This window comes from Sus scrofa, chromosome 11 (genome assembly GCF_000003025.6).
Source record: "Sus scrofa isolate TJ Tabasco breed Duroc chromosome 11, Sscrofa11.1, whole genome shotgun sequence".
Classification (NCBI taxonomy): domain Eukaryota; kingdom Metazoa; phylum Chordata; class Mammalia; order Artiodactyla; family Suidae; genus Sus; species Sus scrofa.
In genome coordinates this window covers 78565929-78589208 of record NC_010453.5, presented here as the reverse complement: position 1 = coordinate 78589208, position 23280 = coordinate 78565929, and the positions used below count along the sequence as shown (strand labels likewise).

At 59.4% G+C, this 23280-nt stretch overlaps 1 protein-coding gene across 1 annotated transcript in view; it reads right to left on the bottom strand.

The window, feature by feature from the left end:
* Positions 245-23280, bottom strand: part of CUL4A (cullin 4A) — a 31935-nt gene continuing 8899 nt past the window's right edge. Inside the window, exons 3-20 of the mRNA XM_003131101.4 lie at positions 22591-22694; positions 21725-21794; positions 20405-20478; positions 19530-19692; positions 19100-19189; positions 18299-18381; positions 15736-15803; positions 13925-14043; positions 12367-12559; positions 11062-11166; positions 10651-10761; positions 10468-10553; positions 10048-10155; positions 7582-7695; positions 4945-5050; positions 4660-4832; positions 2320-2472; positions 245-1463 (exon numbers count right to left, since the gene is read on the bottom strand). Of these exons, the coding sequence (XP_003131149.1) occupies positions 1368-1463; positions 2320-2472; positions 4660-4832; positions 4945-5050; positions 7582-7695; positions 10048-10155; positions 10468-10553; positions 10651-10761; positions 11062-11166; positions 12367-12559; positions 13925-14043; positions 15736-15803; positions 18299-18381; positions 19100-19189; positions 19530-19692; positions 20405-20478; positions 21725-21794; positions 22591-22694 (2016 nt within the window). The 3' untranslated portion in view covers positions 245-1367. The remainder of the gene's footprint in view (positions 1464-2319; positions 2473-4659; positions 4833-4944; positions 5051-7581; positions 7696-10047; positions 10156-10467; positions 10554-10650; positions 10762-11061; positions 11167-12366; positions 12560-13924; positions 14044-15735; positions 15804-18298; positions 18382-19099; positions 19190-19529; positions 19693-20404; positions 20479-21724; positions 21795-22590; positions 22695-23280) is intronic.

Below are 23280 nucleotides of genomic sequence, written 5' to 3'. Positions count from 1 at the left end.
ATCTAAGTTTAAAGCCAATTAAATGAATTTATTCAGAGTAAGTCTGCGTTAAATTACAGCATTAACAACCTGGAGACAGTGGACTTAGAGCCTAAGATAAGGAGAATCTATTCGGCCTCTTACTGGCCACACAGCACAGAGCTCACCAATGAGAACGTACACCTCTAGAAGTAAGGGTGCTCCCGAGAGAGTGTCAGGACTGTCACATGGAAACACGTGAGATGGTGTGTTTTAAGCACGCATGTTTCAAAAAGGGAGAATCTTTTAATAATTTAGCACAAAAGTCAAATGATATAAACTTGGTAGATGTTCCAGAAAATATTGCTTTCGACACTTACACCATGATCAAAACTCCTTTGGCAGCTTTTAATCAAAGTGAAACGTGCTATCATGTGAAACATAAAGACCTTCTCAACGCTCCCACAGCAGTATCTCTGTCCTCGTCACCACGCTGCCGCCGCCCGTCCGCCTTGCCCCACGCACACAGCGTGAACCCCCAGACCCCACGTCCCGAGGGCCCCTGTCCTCCGTGGTTACAGCAGAGAACAGCCGCCCCGCCCGGCCCGAGGAAGCAAAACCAAACTTGACTGTCGCACTCTCACCAATCCTGCAGTTAGAAAAAACTCACACGGCAGTCACCCCGGCGTGGGAGCCGGGGCCCGCGAGACTCAATCGGAGAAGAGCACACACACACCACCCCTGCCACCCTCCAACAGGGATTCCCAAGTAACTTAGCAGAAATACAGCGAAGACGCTGACGCGCTCGCGGCATCACACACGTCAGACACAAGGTCCTCTTGGCACAGCGGAGATCTCACCGAGAAACCTCATCGTAAAAGAAATCGGTCATCAAAGTTGAAAACTTTTTGAAAAGAAACGAAACAAACAGGTGCTAGCATTCGGGTTGCATAATCATTAGCCAGTTTTTAACACTGACTGTTCCTCCCTAACGTTTACCAGTTGAGGGTCCCGCGGTCGCCTAAGTGCTCGCCAGCGCGGGCGGCATGTCTGCAGGACACCCGGTGGCCCGTGGCTGCAGGAGGCAGCATGCGGGGTCTGCCCCCCGCACATGCAGGCCACACACACACACGCCCAACGCTCGGCGCTGCCGCAAGAACACCACCTCACAGAGAAGCCGTCAGGGTCACTCCGCACTTAAAACGCCTAAAAGAGCAGGAGGAAGAACTGCAGGCAAGATGCACGCGCCCTATGCAAGCCCTTGAGCCTGCGAAGGGCGGTCCCGGAATCCCCCCTCCTTCCAGTCCCAAAGCAGCCGTGCTGTCCAGGCCCAGAAAGCCCTGGCAACAGCACCGAGTGTCTCTGCCCTGAAGATACATTCTCGCGTCGCACGGCGGCGCCGCCGGGCCTCAGGCCACGTAGTGGTACTGGTTCGGACTGTCCTTGTCCCGCTCCATGTAGTCTCTGTCGATGAGGGACTCGATCCTCTTCTTCAAATCTCCGGGCTGGAAAAGAAAAACACACCCCTGATGAGAGCGGCCACGCCAAGGGGGCGAGCGTGGGCGTGGGACGGCGGCACCCCCAAACACGCATCTCCCGGGATGCGAGCGCGCCAATGTCCTGTGGTGGGCAAAGGGCTTCCTTCCGCGGGCGGGTGACGCGGCTCAGAGGTGAACGCCCTGAGGTCACCCGCAGAGCCTGGCCCTCACTCGTGTCTGGAGGGGACTCAGGCCCTTGGGCGTGTCCACCTCTGTGGACAGTTCTCCCCAGTTGCTGTATTTGTCACCTGTCTTTGCTGCACACGCTCTGGGCACAGAGACACCAGACCCGTGTGCTCCTTCTCCAGACAGGCAAGGGAGTCCACGCGCCCAGCACGGGTGTGGGGGGCCTGGCTGCTGCCTCTCAGGGCGCAGGCTCCCCTCAGCGCCCCCCTCGTCCACGCTGAGCAGGGCTGCAGCCCCAAGCCGGTCCTCGCGGCTTCCCCTCCCCAGCCCTCCGCCCAGGAGCACAGAGCACCGCCCAGCGTCCTCCCCGAGCCACGTGGATGGGACAACTCCGGGTCGTAGAACTTCCCGCCCAGAAGCGCGGGTGGTGGGCTCGGTGGCCGGCTGATGGGCCAGTTCCCAGGGGGATGCTTGGCCCCCAGCTTGCCTGGCACCCCCCCGCCGGGCAGGACAGTGACCCCGGCGGGGACCTGCCCTGGCCAGCAGGCTCTGGGGCACCAGCAGCACGTCACAGCCAGGGGCGTCTGGGTGAGGCCCCGCTGGCCGCAGCAGACGCACACAGAAGCTTCCTGGGGCGAGTGGCGGGTGCTCTGCAGGTGTCTGGCAGACGCGCGAGCTGGCCACGCGCCGGCCTTACCTTGACCGGGAACTTCAGCTGGTTGTACAGCTCGGAGACCAGCAGGTTGTGGCCCAGCGTCTTGCGCATCTTCATGATCCTGACGATGGCGGCGTCGATCTGGTACTGCCGGTCCTGGAACACGCGCTCCGTGGTGCTCACCTGCTCCTCCACCTGCTCGGGACAAGGGTGCGCAGGCGTGCTCACCTGTGCTGGGGCGGCTGCGCCTCCGGGTAGGAGAGAGGCCCAACTGCGCACCAATCCCGCCCCGCTGTGCACTTGGTTTGTTCTAGTAAAACTGCTTAACTTCGGAGCCAAACCTTGACAAGCTTTTGCGCCTAAAAAGTTATAAACTGTATACGATCCTGGCTGAGGTCCCGTGGTGCCACAGAGAAAGGACAAAGCCCAGCAGCCATGGGACGGACCCCAGGCGCGTCGGCCTGGCTCAGTGTCAGGACACCCCGAGCCCTCGTGAAGCTCCCGGACAGGATCCCGGGGTCGCGCCACGACTGCTCATCCGGACAGACGGTCCGAAGGGAGGCGGAACAGAAGTCCGCACTCGCCTTGAAGCTCAGTGGGGAAGGTTTCAAAAGAAAGGCCTGGGACAGGCTGAAGAGCGGGTCCCAGAAGCACGTGCTGAGCCGCCTCCCGTCAGCAGCCCGACTGCTCACAGCCCCGGCCAGCGTCACACCAGCTCTAAAGGGGAGCAGTCGAGGACTAGAGAGATCTCCTCATCTGTACGAGCAGCTCAACGGCGCACAGATGCCCCCAGGACCCAAGGAAAGCCACACGAAAGTGGCCAGAAGTACTCTGGGCCTGTGACAGTGGGGTGGGCCGAGGTGGGCGGGGGCGGGACCCCGTGAGGCTTCCACTCAGTTGCGCTTCCACTCAGGAGACAAGCCGACCAGGGGCACAGGAGTGTCTGCGCAAAACAGTCGTCTTCCCGGAAACGGAAACACGCAGCTGCCTTTCAGCAAGGGTCCCGTCGAACTCTGCGGGTGAGCCCCGAGGATGCTCTGATCCGATCTGCCCGGTGGATTCTGCCACACCCTTAAAACCAAGCCCTGCCACGGAAGGAGGCCCAGGGCATCGCCTGACAAGGAGCGACACAGGGTGCAGGGAACGGTGCAGAGAGTGCACAGGAAGAGGGGTTTCGCACACACATCAGAGAAAAAGGCTGAGTGTGAACAGGTGGCAGGACAGACCAGCCCACCTCGGAACGCTAAGTCCAGAAGCTCACGCCCTTTGATCACTCTGGTAGCTATCGTAGGAAAGATGAAACAGGGGTTCCTGGCGTGGCTCAGTGGTTAACGAATCCGACTAGGAACCATGAGATTGTGGGTTCAATCCCTGGCCTTGCTCAGTGGTTAAGCATCCGGCGTTGCCGTGAGCTGTGGTGTAGGTCGCAGATGTGGCTTGGATCCTGCGTTGCTGAGACTGTGGCGTAGGCCAGCAGCTATAGCTCCAATTAGACCCCTAGCCTGGGAACCTGGGAACCTCCATATGCCGCAGGTGCGGCCCTGGAAAAAGACAAAAAGATTAAAAAAAAAAAGGAAAGACGGAACAAACGCCACAGGCATTAAACCTTCACAGACGTGTCAAATGACCCACTAGCAGCGCTGTACGCGTCCAACAGCTCTTAAAAAATAAACACATAAAGCTGCTTCCTCATGTCGCTGCCCACTTGGGATATTATCAAACTTTACGTTTCCCAAATTGATGGACCAGAAAGAGAACCTTCTCTTAACCTGACACGGGAAATGACTGCCTAGCGCAGGCATCCAGGTGCATTTGCTGCACTTACTGGCCTCCTGTGTTTCCTCCTGCGTAACCTGAGTGGACCGGCCCCCACCTCGGACCATCAGAGTCGCCGCCCTGCTGGGACCGACCCCCTGCTCCAAAGGCCATACCTCCTGTGCTGCAGGTCCCAGGGGCAGCTGACACCTGCTCTGAGGGGCTCCAGGGTGCGCCGGGCTCCGCCTCGGGAAGGGCCCCGGCAGCCGTCCAGAACCTGCTCCGAGCCGAACCCTGGAGTGTCTGATCGAAGCTCAGACGCTCCATCCATGCGGGTCACAGACTCGACACCCGTGGGCCGAGTGGCAGGACCCTCCCACGTCCACCCCAGGAGCCCGGCCGAGGCCAAGGGCTGGCTGCTCACAGAACCCCGGCGACGAGGCTCTGACGGATCGCACCGTTCGGTGACGTGCCCCTCCTTCGGATTCCCACTCCCACTGTGAGCCTGTCGGGAACCGACGTTCCTCTCCCAGGCACCGCGGCGCCGTCCGACCCAGGGAGAAGTGACTGCAGGCTACCGGTCTCGGGGCCCACGCGCCGCCTGGGTAAGAGGAGCAGGGTACGTACGGTCTCCTTCATCTGAATCTGATTGATCTTTATCCGGAACAACTTGTGCTTGAAGTCCCCGTTGAAAAAGAACTTGTCTCCGTCTTCCACCTCCTTCCCTTTGGGACTCTTGATCAGAACCCGAGCTTTGCCGCAGGCCAAGGACTGCAAGGTCCTCCGCAGCTCGCTGTCCTCTGGGCGGGGAGAGAGCGCAGCCCAGGTCAGGGCCGCCCGCGGCAGCTGCGCCCCGGGGAGGCCAGCTCCGCGGCGGCCGGGCCGGGGACGCGGCGCGGGCGGCGCCCATACCTATGCCGGTGGCCGCCTTTATCTCCTCGAAGCCGAAGCCGTCGCCCTCGTTGAACATGAGCAGCACCAGCGTCTGGAAGAGCGACACCTGGAACTCCTTCTTCCCCTGCAAGAGAGCAGACGCGCCGCCCGTCAGGCGTGTGCGTGCCGTGGCGGACACTCCCAAGCGGCGGCTTCTCGCTCTCGGGCCGTCGGGGGCCGTGGTAGGAAAGCACCCGCTGCCCGCTGAGTCGGAAGTGACGTTACTGACTGTACAAGAATGAAATGACTCCGGACTGCGCGTAATTCTCCTCGCGACGTAGCTTGAGCGCAGCAGGCAAGGTTTTTGGTGAGCCGTGCTCACCAACAACGATGGGGGCTGTGAGGCCCGAGGTCACTGCTACAGACCCGACGGCGCCTCACGCTCGCCCAGGTCCTCGTAACGGCCGTGGGGACACCACCGAGGGCAGAGCAGAAGGCACAGGGGCAGGACCTGGGGGAGGGAAGCTCACGCCAGCACTGGAGTGAACGGAACCAGGGTGGAGCAGGCGCAGCGTCACACCTCTGGGACCGTGCGGACCGGGGTCAGGGCGACCCCGTGCCAAGCGCCTCTCCCTTGGCGTCTGCGTCCTGCGTCGTGACGCTCACAGTTTGGCCCCTCCACCAGGAAAAGACCACGACTGGCTGCTGCAGGCTCAGGTGATGGGCAGCGTGTTTTCAGCAAAGAAGGATTTTTATTCTTTCCTTCTTTCTGTTTCAGGCTGCACTAGAGGCAAGTGGAAGTTCCCAGGCCAGGGATTGAACCCATGCGGCCAAGGAGACGCTGCTGCGGCACGCTGGACCCTCAGCCTGCTGTGCCACAGCAGGAGCTCCAGCAGCGAAGTGCTGGAAAAGCGAGGCCTATACCGTCTTCTCCGTCGTGACGCTCACACACCAAGGGCCAGGCCTCACCCCTTTGTGATACCCTGTCTCAGTGGTGTGCCTGGCAGCTCTCGATTCCCACTCACTCCAGCCCACCAAGTCCAGCTGGCAGCAGAGGCCCCCTGTGTGAGGGCTTCCAGGCCCGGCGGGGGGCGCAGCGGCCAGTAAGTGGCCGTGGAATCGGACTCTTGTGGTACCTGAAGGACTAGTACGTGGTATGTGGTTTTCTATACCTCACCTGGCGCAGTAACACAGAAGGAACCGTGTATCATTTATGTGTAAACTATATGTCTGTGCACGTAATTTATGCAAAACGTATAGATAGGAAATATAATAGCAAAATAACTTCTAAATTTTTTGGCTGACTATCTAATTGAATTTTGTTTACAAAACTGAAAAGTTCAAATATGGACTATTTTATGAAATGTTTCTTTCATTTATAAATACTAGATGCATTTTCTCTTCTTTTTCGTCTTTTTAGGGCCACACACGAGGCATATGGAGGTTTCCAGGCTTGGGGGTGGAATTGGAGCTGCAGCTGCCAGCCTACACCACAGCCACAGCAATGCTGGATCCAAGCCGATCTACGACCCACACCACAGCTCGGAGCAATGCTAGATCCTCAACCCACCGAGCGAGGCCAGGGATTGAACCCATGTCCTCATGGAGAGCAGTCAGGTTCGTTACCGCTGAGCCACGACGGGAACTCCAAGAGCCAGTTTTTTTTCATTTGCCCATTTCCTGCATCTGACGTACTCCCCGACGACATCCCTGGCCTGAGACCCTGTGCCGTGGTCCTTCACCACTGCTCACTGCAACCACACGGGGTTCACAGAGGCCCACCCGTCCCCCTGGCTCTTGCTGTCATCGCCCTTAATCGGGCTGATCTGAGCTCAGCAGAGGACCCCCCCGACGTGACACGCGTCGGCTCATCACCGTGGGGTCCAGGCGCTCGAAGACAGGCTCGGCGCTTGTCCAAGGCTTTGGCAGCTTCCGTGTGCTGGGCTGTGGGGATGAGGGCCTCTGGCAGAGCAGCGTGAGCATGAGCGCCATTACTCCCCAGCAGCAATGCCTCCCTCAGCTGTGGCTGTGGTCAGAGGTGAGGCTGAATCTTGAGACTCCGGGAGACTCGGCGGCAGCAGGGAAGAGGCTTAAGTGATCACTTTTAAAAACAGCGCTGCAACGAGTGTTCTTTTTTCTCCTTTTCTATCTTTTTAGGGCCGCAGCCACAGCCCATGGAGGTTCCCAGGCTAGGGGTTGAATCGGAGCTGCAGCTGTCGGCCTACACCACAGGCACAGCAATGCCAGATCCGAGCTGCGTCTGCGACCTACGCCACAGCTCACGGCAACGCTGGATCCTTAACCCACTGAGTGAGGCCAGGGATCGAACCCACAACCTCATGGATCCTAGTTGGATTCGTTTCTGCTGAGTGGGAACTCCTTGTTTTTTAACTTGTAACTCCTTGACTGGCAGAGAAGTGGCACATTTTCACAGACACGGTGCTTTTAGGACCTGCCTCTTCATACCCTTGGCTCTGTTTTTAATCAGGTAAATGCTTTCTCTTATTTTTATTAATTAGAATATTAATCCTTCAACTGCAATTGCACTGGCCAGTGAAAGGCCAGCGCTGAGTTACACTGAAGAAGCGTTTCCTTTCTGTGTTGCCGAGGTTCCATCACAACTGTAAAATACTCTACTAACACGCTTGAGAGAAACACGGCAGCCAAAGCACCTACTTCTTTAAACTCCGCTTTTAACACGGCGTGCCCCAGGGCCGTCTGCCACTGAAGTTTGCGGCCGCTGTGCTTTCCCAGGTAAAAGGTCTTGAACACTTCCTGGAGTTTAACCATCTGTCAAGCACAGGAAAAACAAGCTGAATTATGCCCAACACCTAGGTCTAAGCCCCGCCCACCGTTCCGTGCCCAGTCTTCCCGGTACCGCCCGGCTGAACGAAAGGTCAGTTCCGCTTTGCCAGCACCCGCCTGCCCCGGGCCGCTGCTGCCCTGGGGGACCACTATGTTCTCCGGAGGCCGACGCAGCCCGTGTGCTTTGCAACCCTTCCCGGGAGGGGGGCCCCCGGGCCCTCCCAGCCCCCCAGCCTGGCCACGTGGCTGCCTGGGCTCTGCCGTGAGCCTGGGGGCTCCTCAGCCCCCACCCCCCGCCCCCCAGGGCTGGCATCACCTGCCTCGGTGCCGCCAACACCACCGGTCTCATTGGGCTCCGAGTGACCTGTCAGATGACCCTGGGGGCACGCCCGCCAAGCCTCCTGTCCTCTGGGGTCAGACGGTCCTGTGGGCTTGTCCCCAGCCCCACGCCAGCCCCAGCGTCCCGGGTCAGAGGACAGTCCTCCGGCGGCCCTCTGCCCCTAGCAGAGCGCCCTCCTAGCCTCGTTCTCCGTGGGCTTCTTGCCCTCGCTGCCCACGGCCGGATCTGCGGCTGCTCCAACTGGGCGGAGGGCGAGGGGGCAAGGCCAGGCCTGGCCTCCGCGCTGCTGCCCCAGGTGTCGGGAAAGAAGGCCACAGGTCCCGGGCTGGGGCTGACGTCCAGGGCCTCTGGACTTCTGTCCCAGGGGCAGCCGGGGCCAGCACCTGGCAAACTCCTCTTCATACTTCAAAACTCAGCTCAACAGTCGCAGTCACCCCACAGACCCACGACCACCTTCAAAACCATCGAATCCCAGAGGACAAAGCCGTCTACTGCGTCCCGGCACACCCAGGGCAAGATCAACAACGCGACATCCTTCTAAAGCGTATTCCCTGGAGGTTAATTCCTAGGACTGGAAATACATGACTCCAAGGGCAGCTAACACTGGGTGTTTACTAAGGGCCAGTTAGCATTCTAGGCTCAAATGTAAGACAGACTCCACCTGTAACAACTGGCTGACAACCACACGATCACGGGGGGCAACCCTGGGTGAGATACAGTCAGGAAACGACAGTTCCCGCGTAGGGCTCTGGCTGGACGTGGCCTGCACCGTCAGCATCACAAAGGGAAGGAAAGGTCGTGCTGCTGCTACGACGAAAAAGGACAGGGCGCAGGTCCCGGCACCGAGGGTCCTGGCCTGGCACCCAGAGGAACCGCCACAGAGAACCGGGCCGGGACAACCAGCAGAAGGGCAGCACGGCCGCACGTGGGCAGGAGTCACATCCGTGTCAGCTTTCGGAATCTGACGGTGCTCCAGTCACCCTCGGCAACGCCCACGCAGCACGGAGAGTGAAAGGCGTGGGGGCCATCCCAGGGGGCCTGAAAAGGCCTGCAGCGCGGCCGGGGTGGGGGCGAAGCGAGGCCGTGAGGGCTGTGCTGAGCAGGGCCTCGGGCTTCTGGAGAAGAGGCTCCCTCCAGAGGGCCGCACACAGGCCTGGGAGCAGGAGACGAGCAGGTGGGGGCCCACGGCCTTGGCCTCCAGAGCCAGGATGGAGGGCTTCAGGGAGGGGTGCTGAGCCTGGGCGGCCATGTAGCCACGGTCGCCAGGCCCTTCTGGGAACATCAGCCCTCCAGACACGGGAAGGAAAAGAAGAAAACGACAAAGGCAGCCGACCAGCCGACCAGCGGGGTCAGAAAGAGAAGAAAATCCAAGAAGACACACGGTCTCAGGAAGGGCAGAGCCGCTGGGAGGCTGGTCTCTGGCCCCAGGGCCGCTGCGGCGCCGCCTCTTCCTGGAAGGCACCACGCCGTGCCCGGGCCCTCCGTGTCACTGCCGAGGGACCTTAAGGACCCGAGCCCAGGGTCCTCCCTGGCGCCCGCACGTCCCGAGAGACCAGAGTGACATGGACACAGCTCCCTGCTACCCCTCGCCAGAGTGACACAGACACAGCCGGCCGGCCCCCTGCCCCTTGCTCGGGTGGCACGGACACAGCTGGCCCCCTGGCCCCCGGCTCTTCGCCCAAGTGATGTGGACACAGCGGCCCCTCGCATCTGACATGGGGGAGAAGCCAGACAGGGAGGCCCACAGCTGCGGGCAGGCAGGGCTGTGCCAGTGCCTTCCTGACGGCCAGTTGGTGGACACAGTAAGTCAGGGAGCTGGGAACGTGGAGGCACAGCTTTCCAGGGACGACGGAGAGGCTGAAGTTTTCTCTGAGCGTGGGCTCTAGAGCCTTCTGGGGAGAGGCTGCCCGGCACCAGGTCACAAGGGGGACGCCTGTGATGCCCGGGCAGCACCAGCCACTTACCAATAAAGGACACAGAGCCTCACGGACACTCACCTCTGGAGTTAAATGCACATCCATGGGTGTGTAGGTCGGCCAGTACCCCATCGTGAGAATATTCACCGTCAGGTCTATAGAGCCCGGGTCGCTCTGGTTCTGCATGTACTGAGAACAGAGCAAATCAGGACAAGAGGATTCTCTTAGAACATGATCGAAATAATTTGTTCCTTACAAGGTAAATGGTGTACTTTCCGAAATATTATTTAATGTGCTTTTCTTTGCTCCTGGACAATATTCCACTGAAGCCACATCCCCGGTTCTCAAGTCTCGAGAAATATTTCTTCTTCTTTGGTTTCATACCAAATAAGGCACCACTGAGCTCATTTAGGTCACGGTTTTGGCGTGCGTTTCTCGGGGGGATGCTGCTGGCGGCGCGGGGCGTTGGCCGGGCCGCCGCAGGGCGCGGCCCCCACTTGCCTGCTTGAAGTGGACCATGATGTCCTTGGACAGCTCCATGTCCTTGAACATGCCCTCCAGCTTGCTGGTGAAGGCCGCGCCGCACTCTGCACACAAGGGGCGGGCGTCGCGGGACAGCGGACGGCGCGAGGCCCCGCCCGCCCGCCCGCTGCCCGCCCGCCCGCCGCCGTCCGCCGGCCTTACCGTGCTTCAGTTTCGACAGCATCGACTTCTCGGCATCGACAGAGGCACTTTTTCCAACGAGGAGTCTTTTGGCCAAATCTTTTTTATAAAATGCTTCAAAGACGTCTTTACCTGTTTTAAGCCAACAAGAGTCACGAAGACATCAGGCAGCTGATGTGCAAATGTCCCCCACCTGCCGGAAACCCCAAGGGCGCCCACTCGGCCACCAGCCCGCCCTGGGCACCCAGACCCCAGCTAAGCCTCCCCACGACCAGCGCCCGGGGCTGCGGCCGCTCTGCGCCCCCCCCCGCCGCCCCCGGCACAGGCGCGGGGCAGGCGCCGTTTCTCCTCGGAAGACGGCCGGGAGGCGGGCGTCTGGGCGAAGGGTGTTCCTACGCGCCCACAGCAGAGGGCGAGGCGGGCTTTTCTCACCGTGGATGAACCTGAATATGATCATGACCTTGTCCAGAATCCTCTCCAGCTCCTCGTCCGTGGCCTCTTTATTACCCGCTCTCAGTTTTGAGTCAACGTGCTTTGCTGTAAGAGTTTAAAATTATTTGAAAGGTAAGCGCCACTATGTGATACATGTTCTAAATGGAGAAAGAAGATCTTTCACTTCCACAAGCAAAGACTGGACGCGGCCTTTCCCAGAGAACGCTGCGGCTTGACAAGGCCAACACCAGCTTTCCACGGCCCGCGCTTTCAGGGCGCCTGAGAAGAGACACCGATCACATGCTGGGCGTCAGGGCGCGTCCCTGCTCCAGAGACCGGGCCAGCCCGTCTGAAGGACGGGCCATGCCTGACTCACGCAGGCGCGACCGCTTTCGGGCTGCGGGAGGTGACATCCAGGGTGACGACGCAGGGACCAGAGCAGTTAGTTCTACCTGGGCTCTGGTCTCTGAGCTACACTAACCTGCCCTGGCTTGGAGGGGTGGCGGGCCAGGCTCCTGAAACACTCATCTTTAGAGAAACCACACCCCAAAGTGGTTCGAAGGCCACAGTCACTGCCTTGCCGTTAGTGGTTCTTTTGCTACCCGATCTCGAGGGTGAAATACCCCCTGCACGCACACCAACGCAGACCCCGGTACAAGGAACACCGCATCCCCCCCACCTCTTCGGCAGAGCCCGATTCTGCATCGCCTTTCTCTGCCTCTGCCTCCTGGAACTGGAAAACACTACTCACTAGTGAAATTCTATGAATCCTGAAATACACTTTGAAGTCATCGTGAAATAACTATACAAAGTGACCTTTTAAAGACTGTCTTCTGAAACGTGCTCTCCTAGGAGATGCCGTTCAATTTTACCCTGTTTTAATGCTGCCTGGAGGACACGGAGACAGTGACTCCAGAGCACCTCATGCGGAACACGCTCTGGAGACTGACAGTTATCCTCACACGGCCAGTCTCTGAGCGGAAATGACTTGTCTGTGGTCACACGGAGCATCGAGCCTCGTCTTTACAAAGGGCGGCCCCGGAGCTGCAGGCCGTGCAGACTGGGGCCGGGCTCTCCCGCTCACTTCTCTGCAGAGTCGCCCCAACAGGAGCCCTTATGGAAACGCCGCGAACGTCCACACGCATTTAAAGTATATCCACGCACGCACGTGTGCACGCGTTTTGAACACGCGTGTGCGCCTACGTCAGGGGCCCACCTCCGCGTGAGGAGCGTGAGCTGCGGGGGACCAGCCTCTGCCCGCGCTCTGCGGGCTCCCGCGGGGACGCGGCGGGGGAGGGTCCCTACCGATCAGCTCGGCGGGCTTGTTGGGCCGCTTGTTGATGAACGCCTCGAAGGACTCCTTCATCAGGTTGATGAACTTCTCGTTCCTCTGGAAGCACACGTCGATCACGTGGTCCACGCGGTCCTTGAAGTCCAGCAGGTCCTGCACCATGTCTTTATCCTTTTCTGGATTGATAACGATGGTTGTCCCAAACGTCTGCAAGAACAAGCGCTCCGCGTCCTCACCGGGTGTGTGACACAGCGTCATTTCTCTCCTGCTAACACTCTCAACGGGTCAGTGCAAATTAATCACTCCTGGTATTACATGCTAACTACTTTCAGAAGTTTCCCAAACGCAGTCGACTACCTAAAAATGAAGCAGATGTGCAGAGAAGGCTCTGGGGTTGCAATCCTGCTTCTGGAAGAATTTACAAATTACTGGGGAACCGTCGGCTGCTTTTAAAAACTCTTACTTACAAATTCGTCAAAGAGAAATGACGTCCCCTAACCTGACGCCACTGTTTGTACTTCCTGACTAATGGGCTTGCTCCTCACTCACAACCATGGTCCAGAGCCCGGCTTTTCACTCACAGGTGCTGTGTGAGGCATTTAAAGGCCCGTGTGAGAGCTGCAGCTCACCTTTGCCAAGACAAGCTACCAGCCCAAGCGGCACTGAAGACACCTGCCAGTCCACATGACAAACGTCTGTTTTTAAAACCGCCCTTCGGAGGACACACCCGCACACATGCCCGAGGGGGCAGGTGCCTGGCGAGAAGACAGGCGTGAAGTGTCACCAGTGCCACGGGGGGTGGGGGCGAGGGTGGGTCGCCCTTCCCCCCGTTCCCTCCAGTACTGACCGGGCCTGAAAGAAGGCACACCCGACCCGTGAACACACCTCCTGCGCTGCCAGAGCCTCCCTGCAGACCGTCAGCGGGCGCCGGCCCAGCGTCCTCACCACTGCCCTTCCGCCCAGACGGAGAAGCACACAGGTGGGCTTGGGGTGTCGGCTGCTGGGCTCGGGTCTCTCGGGACCCCTGGTCGGCGGCTCCAGGCCAGATTATTTTATCTTTTGGACTTAGTTGAACCTCCCTGCGTGGTCACAGATCCACACGCAGAAGCGGTGACCATGTCCTTTGTTCCCAAAGGTACCAGGTGGCAAAGCCACCAAGCAGCATCACAACTGGGACACTGGACACTGGCCTTTGCCATGTGCCCTCAACTCATCCACGTGGCTGGCGTCTCACCTGCGCCCGCCTCTGTGCGAACCACCTGCGCGTGTTTGTGCGCACACGCCTGAAAGCGCACGCTTGCTCACAGACCTGGATTTCCAAGACACAAGCAGCACCCGCACCACCCCGACACACCAACCCGGGCAGCAGCTGCCCCCGAGCAAAGGTCATGGCTCGGGAGATGAGGCCATCACGACCGCTGATGTAAGCCGGTGCTCATGCTGACCACGAGCGCCGAGGGCAGCGGGCACAGCTGACACCTGGACCCCCTCCATCCCTAGAACCGGGTGCACAAGTGACCTGGAAGAGGGACGGCCACCGCCTGCCCGCCGCGGCCAGGGGGTTGCACGCACCTTGATGTACTCGCTCCAATGCTGCAGCAGCGCCTGCTGGCCGCCCCGCACGCGGCTAAACAGCTGGTACATCTGCGTGAGGTCGGGCACCCTGTTCTCGTCCAGCAGGTGGTCCAGCCCTGTGGTCACACGACACCGTGAGCGGCTGCGGCAGGCGGCCGAGGTACAATGGCCACACGAGGTCACAGGTGACCCGGGACGCAGGAGCCGCCCCTGCCCTCGGCAGCCGGGGAGGTCCCCTTTCCCCCCGTCCCGCTCCAGCAGCTGCGTCTGCAGAAGGCTCTCTCTCACCAGCTCTGACCTGGGGCTCTGAGCCCAGGTCACGTCTAATTCAGCCCCTCGGCCGGCAAGTGCCTCTGCCAAAGGATAAGCTGGTGCATCCGGTCTTTCCCAGCCGCTTCATACCAGCCGCCTACGGCAGCGTCCAGGTACTTACTACTCTAGGCATGACCCCTCCATGAAGGTTTGCTAACACCACACGATCGGAAGAGCCTCCACGAGGGCGCCTAAGTCCCTGCTTTGCGGGACCTGTCAACAGGCGCATGTGCCCACACGTCCAACCCGGGCGCCCAGGCAAGGGGTCAGAGGCCCCTTGTTTCTCTCAATGACTTTCTGACCTACTCCTGCAAATACTTCATTTTACAATTTATCTACTGAAATGCTTAATGATGACTTAAGAATTCAAAGATCAGGAGTTCCCACAGTGGCGCAGCGAAGATGAAACCGACTAGGAACCATGAGGTGTGGGTTCCATCCCTGGCCTCGCTCAGTGGGTTAAGGATCCAGCGTTGCCGTGAGAGTGGTGTAGGCTGCGGATGTGGCTCGGATCTGGCGTTTTGTGGCTGTGGTGAAGGCCAGCAGCTGTAGCTCTGATCTGACCCCTAGCCTGGGAACCTCCATATGCCGTGGGTGTGGCCCTAAAAAGCTAAAAAAAAAAAAAGAAAGGATTCAAAAGTCAGATTTTAATTTTGTAAAAGGTCTCTAGTAAAAATTAGACTACGTTCTTAAGTATACATGATTCACTATTTTCTTGAAACAATCTTGCTTGTCAAAACATGCCCTGAAACGAATCACTCAAATGTCTACTATCTACGTGACGTACTTTCTTCCAAAGAGACACCGAGCAGAATCTGGAAGCTTCTGTTTGAGGTCGACAGTAATTGAAGGCCCTGCTCCGGAGAAAACGTACCAGCTGCTGCTCCAGGGGGCTGCGAGCGGGGAGACACCAAACCTGCGCCGGGCTGTGGCTCTGTCTGGGGCAAGAGCCGTGGCACTGACGCCGTGCTGCTCTGAGCCTCGGGTTCCTGTAAACTGGCTGAGGGCTGGAAGACTCAGCCAGTTTACAGGAGTCCTCCCCCGTGGCTCATCCTGGCTTCACGGGATCTCATCAGAGACACCAATGTCCGTGTTTCCTATAATTTGTGTGTGTGTTTGTCTTTTTAGGACCGTACCCGAGGCACAAGGAGGTTCCCAGGCTAGGGGTCTAACTGGAGCTGTAGGGGCCGGCCTCCACCACAGCACAGCGACACTAGACCCGAGCCTCGTCTGCGACCTACACCACAGCTCATGGCAATGCCGGATCCTTAACCCACGGAGTGAGACCAGGGATCAAACCTGGGTCCTCACGGACACTGGTCAGTTTCGTTACCACTGAGCCACGGCAGGAGCGCCAGTGTCTTCTGTGATTTTTAGCGACTGCCTTTTCACAAGAGCAAACGTCCTCGTGTTGTTACTCACAAAGCCTCACAACGTCCTTGATGAATTAAGGATGAGCGGTCAGCATAAGTGACACAGGAGTCAGGAGAACCTACCTTTCTGCAGAATTGCTGTTAAATGTTCTCCCAAGAGCTGCTTCTCCACACAGGCAATCAGTGGTTTCCTACGGAAGAAAAGAGAACGCATCGGGAAGTATGGGCGATGGGTCGCCTGTGAGAGCACAGGACCACCCACGGGGGCGCGCCTGGGGGGTCAGCAGAGGGCCCGAGCGCCTCCTGCACAGGTGGTCGGTCACCCCCATTGCCGACACAGACTCTGAAGTTGCAAGAAACAACCCCCAGGGTCCAGGGATGAGGCGGCCTGCGTGTGCACACGGGCAAGCCTGGTGCTCCCGTCCGCGTGGATTTCGGCTCAGCCCTTCCCCCCCAGGCCCCGTGCCCCCTCCTGTGCCCACAGCTGTTCCTCTGCTCTCCCCGCTTCATGCCACTCATCCAATCTGACTTGTCATGGATCTGCACGAATGTCACCCAGAACAGCCTCTGTCCATCTGAAAGTCGGCAGTGACAGCCACCCACACGGGCGCGGAGCCCCTCCCCCAGGTTCACGATCTGCTGTCCACTCCATTCTCCTTCTGGAAGGCAGAGCCCCTTCCCTGCCCCGCAGCACTGACAGGTGTGTCCTGCGCCCCACCCAGGAACCTCACAGCACCCACCGAGGGATGCGCTGCGGCCCGCAGAGGATAAAACGGGCCGCAGGCTGGGGCTGAGGTGACAGGAAGAGCCAGTCGCTGCTTTCCCCCTCGGCAGCTTCACCAAGGTGCCACCTACTATTGCAGCCCCGCCAGCAGCCTGCACCCCCACCGCCAACACAAGGGTGCCGGGCTCCCACGACCCCTGGCTCCCTTCCAGCTCCAGCCACTGGTGCGGCACTTCCTGATGACTGATGATGCCGAGTGGCCCTTGATGAGCTCAGACAACTCAGGCCTAGACGCTCAGCCACGGCTGTCATGCCAAGAGCAACCATGTCCACTGGCCCAGCACGCAGGGGCACTGGGAGCTGGGCGGCCGTGGGCAGTCCCTGTGACGTCTCCAGACCGCACAAACGACAGGACGGCCCACCTTCTGTGGCGTGAGAGTGCCCGCCGCAGCACCCAGTAACAACAGGCCAGTGGGTCCCTTGGGACTCGGCCTGGAGGCCACCCTAGGGGGCCCAGAGGCGACCCTGGCAGAGCCACCCAGCCACCTGCCACAAAGTGTCACGTGCTCTGCAGGGGGCAGGGGGCACAGCGCAGATGCAGTGTGGGCGCCCGCCCCACTGTGCGCCTGCTCTGACCACAGCCAGGGACTCGAAGGGGCACCTGGAGCCCAGCCCAGGACTGGAGCCCCTCGAGTATCCTTTCCTTGAAAACCGCTCCTCACCCTGTGGCCTCGGAATCAGCCCACACCAGAGAAGGCGCCTCAGCCTGTGCTCCTCGAAACCCCAAGCCAGGCGGATCCACCCTTTTCCGGGGTTCCCCTGCCTGACTCCACACACTGCTAAGCAAGACGGGGGTGTGTGTGAGTGTGTGTGTGAGAGAGAGCAGCGTGGGAGCCCCCCGCGCCCGCGTGTGTATGAGTGTGCATCTATTCGTGTGCATGTGGGGGGGAGCACACGCGGCACAGGCACAGACAGTGCGGAGCCCCCACGTGTGAGTGTGTGTGAGTGTGCGTGGGGGGAGCACGCACGGCACAGGCACAGACAGCGGGGGGCCCCACACAGAGGAAGGAGGAGAGCAGGGCAAGTCCCTGGCAGACCCCCGACGATGCCTCCCGCAGGCCCCCCGCCCCCACTGCCCACGGACCTGGCACCTGTCTTGGCTCCAGCGCACGTGGGCCACGGACGCCCCGTGTCCCCACCTCCATGTGCCAGAGCAGCCTGGGCTCACGGCCGTCACAGCTCTTGTCCTTTCCTTTTATCCCCCCCCGCCCCCCTGCTGCGTGTCACCACACGCTGCACATCCAGTCCTTTCTCTTCAAACATCTGTCTCCCACGTTTCTGCGCCCATCTTCCTCCTCGAGTAGACGCGGTACGTCTGACACAGACGTCCCCAACTCCCCTCTCACTTCACCCTCGTTACTCGTCAACCTCAGGTTTAGAGGAAAGAAACGCGAGACGAAAGGAGACTAGGCGGCTGAGCACCACGAAGGGACGTGACCACTGTCTCGGACGCCCGCGTGCCTCACGACCCGGCCCTGGCACACACGTCCGCACACTTGGGACACGTGGACAGCAAACTCCAAGTTGTCAGAAGAAGCCACGTGTCCCAGCCTGATGCCCTCCCTTCAGACAATAACGCCCACGGGGCACCTGGCGGAGCCGACAGGTGCCGAACCAGCCCGAAGCAAGCAGTTACACGGGGGGGGGGGGCGGGGGGGGGAGAACTGAGAAAGAACACACGTGTGTGTGAGCAAGCGGAACCCCTCAGTCACACGACAGAGGAGACCACAACTCCGTGAATCAGCTCTGCTTCGACAAACCTTAAAAGCAACAGGAGGAGAGCTGTGCAGGGAGCAAAGCGCTCTCAGACAGGGACGGCCCCACACCGGCCCCGCCGGGGCCGGGCAGGCAGGGCTCCCGGGTCAACCCGCACAGCCGCGCGAGCGTGCAGCGGGTACTCACTGCGTGCTGTGGTCTAGGTACGTGATCACGCGGTCTCCTTCCTCCTCCAAACGTTTACTTACATGGTTCAGATACTCCGGAACCTTCCAAACAAAACGTTGAAACACAGTAACAAAAAGCATCCTTAATGTTAACCAAAAGGCCGAAATGTTATCTTCCTCACTGAGAAGAAAGTAAAAGCAGCACGTATGTTTAGGCCCGACATGAACAGAGACCAATGGGGGCGGGGTGGGGAGGGTACGTGGCCGAAGGCTTCCTTCAACCGGACCTGGAGGCGATCAGCCTCTCGCCTCCTGCTTTCGCTCTTTCTTTCATTTTTGCTTTTTAGGGCCACACCCGCAGCATATGGAAGTTCCCAGGCCTGCTCCGCAGCCACAGCCACACGGGATCCGAGCCACGACTGCGACCTACACCACAGCCCATGGCAGCGCTGGATCCCCGACCCACTGAGCCACACGGATGCTAGTCGGATTCATTTCCACTGAGCCACAATGGGAACGCTCATTTTCTTGTTTCAGTTTGAGTTCCTCTGTATTTCAGAAGCTATCTTACTGTTTTTTTAACTGGGGGGAGGGGGGGCAAAAGAAATTAAGGAAAAATTAATCCTAAATCAATTAAAGGAAAAAATTAATCCTTAACACGGTAAGGAAAAAGCTCATTACTGGGGGTTTAAACTAGACTGCAGCTTTCGGAAGATGTGCAGTAAAATGCCTGCACATGTGAAAAGACAAACATTTAGAAACTTCACTTAGACGCGCACCTACAGGGATGAAGCGCCTCAGAAACGTTTCACTGTCTCACCTCTCTTTCCTGCATCAATCTTTGGCCTTCTGCAGCATATAAACAGTTAGTTTCTTCCAAAAATTTCAATTCAAATGAGTCTTTATAAACCTAGAAAGTGAGCAGAGTCACCGACCGATCACAGTGAAGAAGGCGCCTCTCCACCCGAGGTGCTGACGCACCTCACGTCCAGGGCGCTCGGCAGAGGGGCCCGCAGCTGCCGCCTGTGCCCGCCCAGCCAAGGACCCGGCCTGCCGCGCTCCCTCTGGAGCCTGGGTCCCTGCAGTGAGGCCCGCTTCCTCTTCCCGCTCCCAGGGCCGTGCCGGCCCAGGTCTCACTCCCTCTGCAGGGGGAGGTTTAAGACACGAATGCTTCTCAGCGTCCACACCCCACACTTGCGTCTCCGTCGCCCGGCCTCGGCCTCGGCCTGGGCCTGGGCGCCCGGGCTCACCTGCAGGTCGGAGAGCATGCCCAGCAGGCCGCGCAGCAGGCTCCGGTCCACGGCCTCGCCGCTGCGCTCGCGCGCGATCAGCAGCAGAATCCCGTCGATGGTCTTCGTCTGCACCATCCTGTCGCTGATGACGTGGCTCCTAAAGAGCTCCAGGCCCATGTCCCTGCGCCAAGAGCGAGACCCGAGGCCCTCTGAGCGGCAGTTCCCGGGTCTGGGTGAAGCCCCGCTGCACCGGGGGCATCAGCCACAGCGGCTCCCGGGCCAACTCTAAGTCCAGGTGCCAAGAGCTCCTTTTTTAAAAAATCACTTCTGACCGTCTATCTGCTCCAATGCGCGGGTCACGGGAAACAATCTCTGCACTAAGAGGAGACATCCCACTGCCTCGGGTCCGAGTAAATGGTGCAGAAGCCGGAAAAGGAACCCCTCTTTAAAAAACAGACAGGGTGTGACAGGCGGGGCTCACCACCCTGAGTGAAGAGTGGCCATCCACACGGACAGAAGCCAGGAGGACCGAGGGCGAGATCGGGACAGGCTCTGTCACCGAGGCAGAGCTCCTGGGGGTGACACTGGGGACCCAGGACAACGTGGGCGTGGGGCTCGCAACACATGACGCGCAGACTGAAGCCAGGCCCAGCGCCCGGCCTGCCCCTCACAGCAGAGGTTACAGAGACAGGCTTCATTCGGCACCTCGCGGGCCTGCCTGCCCACCCGGGGACACTCAGTGCCAGCTGGAGAACGTGCTGGAAGGCACTCCTGTCTCTGGGCCCGCCCCGCCCCCTCACGGGGACAAACGCCCGAGTCACCAAAGGAACAGACACGGGCTCAGACACGGGCGGCCCCGGCCAGAGCAGCCGACCCGGCCCTGGGACACTCACCAGATGGAGGGGAGCAGGGAGTTCTGCAGAACGTAGGTGCGGTCCAGAAAGAGAAAGATGCTTCTGACCATGATCTGGAGGCGGAAAGGCAGCCGTTCAGCCGCAGGTCCCGCCAGCCGCTCCCGCGCCGTCAGGGCCCTGAACTGCGTGCCTCGGCTGCGGTCTCAGATCTAACACGACCCCCGTGGAAAACTTCACCAGCACTTTCCGCCGCACAGCAGGGCGACCCAGTCGTACGTGCACATGCATATTCTCTCACGGTGGCCCGTCACCGGTGACTGCAGAGAGTCCCCTGCGCTACGGAGCAGGGCCTCACTGCTCATCCACCCGGAATGCCACAGCTTGCGTCTGCCAACCCCACACTCCCCGTCCCGTGTGAGCGCGTGAGGCTCTGCTTCAGGTCTGGAGAGCGCCATCCCTGCCACGTTCCCGACGCCACACACAAGCGACAGCCTGAGATCCGCAGCATGGCTCCCTCTTGACGAAAAGACTCATGATTGACTTTCCCTAAAATTATCTGTTCCCTTGGGGTTTGATTCTCATCTCTTTTACCCGGAAAACCTGCTGTAGGGATGTGACGGCACAGCCTCAAACCTGAAACGCATCTCTTCCAGACTCACTGGACTAGGGAGATGCCCTGAGCTGGACTTCCCAGCACGTTCCCAGCACGTCTGACCAGCTGCCCCAGGGCTGGGACACGTGGTGGCCCCAGGATCTCCTGTCACGGCTCCCCACGCGAACCGCCCATCAGACATCTGTCTGTTTCTATCATCCAGCCGGCTGGTAGAAACAGCCTTGTGCACGGTCATGGACCACACTTAGGAAACAATTCAACCCACCAGGAAAGCCGCTGACACGACCCTTTCTCTCTCCAGCATCATTTTCAGCCAAGTCACATACAACTCATCGAGACAAATAAGGACCCGTGTGTCTGCCAAGTCTGAGACTGGCTGGCTGGTTACAGCAAAGCCCCGGAATTCAGGCCCCGTTTTCAGCATACATGGAGAAGGAGGAAAAGCTCAGAGACCCGCCGGAGCTCAGAGGCACCACGAGCCCCGCAGCCGGCCCCACTCGCGCAGGGCAGAGCTCACCACGGCTGCATCCGACCCAAGGGAACACGGCCTCCCACCTCAGCTCACGACCTTGCCTCGGGTGGGGAAGAAGGACGAGGCCGCAGGCTCCGGCAGAATCTGCCCTCCTGTGCGGCTAGGCCAGGGCTGGACACGAGGCCCGAGAGGGGCGAGCACGTGCGGTGGGGTTTGGGGGAGGAGGGAGCGCCACGCGTGAAGTCAGTGCCAGCAAAACGGTCAGGACGCTTACCATTTGTCTGCAGTGATCTTGCCAGCACGTGTTAATCTTCTTTAAAAAGAAAACGCTATCTAGTGAGTCTGTGCAGACCTGCTAAGGAAAACTTGAGAAACATCAGCCAGTTTACCGCACCGTTTACCCCTGCATCTCGGCTCTTAGTCATCACGGGGCTGGGAGTCCACATGGTGAAGGGAGGCCGAGGCGCTCACAGGTGCCCTGCTGGATGCCTGGCTTGGAGGGCACAGCGGCACGACTCTTAAGACGCCTGGAATATGCGTGCAGCTGTGAGGGCCACGGGCCACACCACCCACAGCCCTCCCCCAGCAGGCCAGAAACGCAGGTTCTCCTGCTGGCCCAGAGGAAACAAGTAACCACGCTGTCGGAGAGCGGCCGCGGGCCTGCAGCCACGGACCGCTGCCAACCTGGAGGAGCGTGGCGGGGGACCCTGGGCTCAGGGGCCCACAGGCCAGGCCTGGGTCCCGCCAGCGAGGAGAGAGGACCACTGAGCCAGCCTCGCCTCTGGCCCGCAGACTGGGAGCTGCCAGGTTTGTGGGGACTGGTTGCATGTCGCAGAAAATGAGAAAAACAAGAACAAACAGCAGCAGAGCTCCAACTTCAAGGCCTTTTACAGAGCCTTTCCTTACTACTCCTAACCAGACTCGGGAACGGGCACTCTCACTTTAATGCCATCAGCAAAGTCACTCAAGTGGTGAAATTCCACCGGACGACATACATCTAGGCGTTTGGCTCCCCAGAGAAAGGGGATCTTAAAAGCTTCTGTTCAGCATCAAGGATACTCCTTGGCTCTTCACCCTATCGTGCTCAGTGTCACAAGATCTAGGTAACGAACAGGCACTTCCTAAGCCAGAAAAGGATATTCTCTGAACTGAAGAATCTGGGCCTGCACGTGGCTTTCACAGGCCTCACGCAGCTGCTGGTAGAGTGTTGGGGCGACTTTGTGAGAACAAAGGTTTTCAACAGCCTGAAAACAAAGGAGTAAGTGAATTATTCTCCATGAATGAAAAATTAGTTCTTCACAAAAATTTACTTGTAAAAAGAGCTGTCATCATGACAGAAAGGCAGCCCCACACTCACGTAACCTACCGATAGACACGGGGGTACGTTCAGGGCAGTGGCTGCTGGGACCCTGGAACCCACTAAGAGGTGGGTAAGAACAGTTCGCAGGGCCGTGAACAGGGCGCAGAGGGCACGGCCCGGGCTGGCCCAGGCCCTCCTGTGCGCCCTCGCCCCTGGCTGCACACCAGTCCCCAGGCACCGCAGTGTGTGGTCCACCCTGGGGACGACCACGTGTCCTCGGGGCGGGGGACCCTCGGCGACACCTTCCAGTGTCAGAACAACAGCAACAGAAACCCAGCTCCTTTTACTCCCATGAGTTTGACGACTCTGCCCAAAATGAGCTGAGGTTTTGAAAAAGCCCCAAAGCCGGGTGCCACAGGCCGGATGTGGGAGTCACTGAAGTTTGCCTTAAATTAACAAAGAAACACAGTTTTGAGGCAGAAAAATCTGTATCCACGTCAAAGAAATTACGCTTGTATAGTCTTACTAGC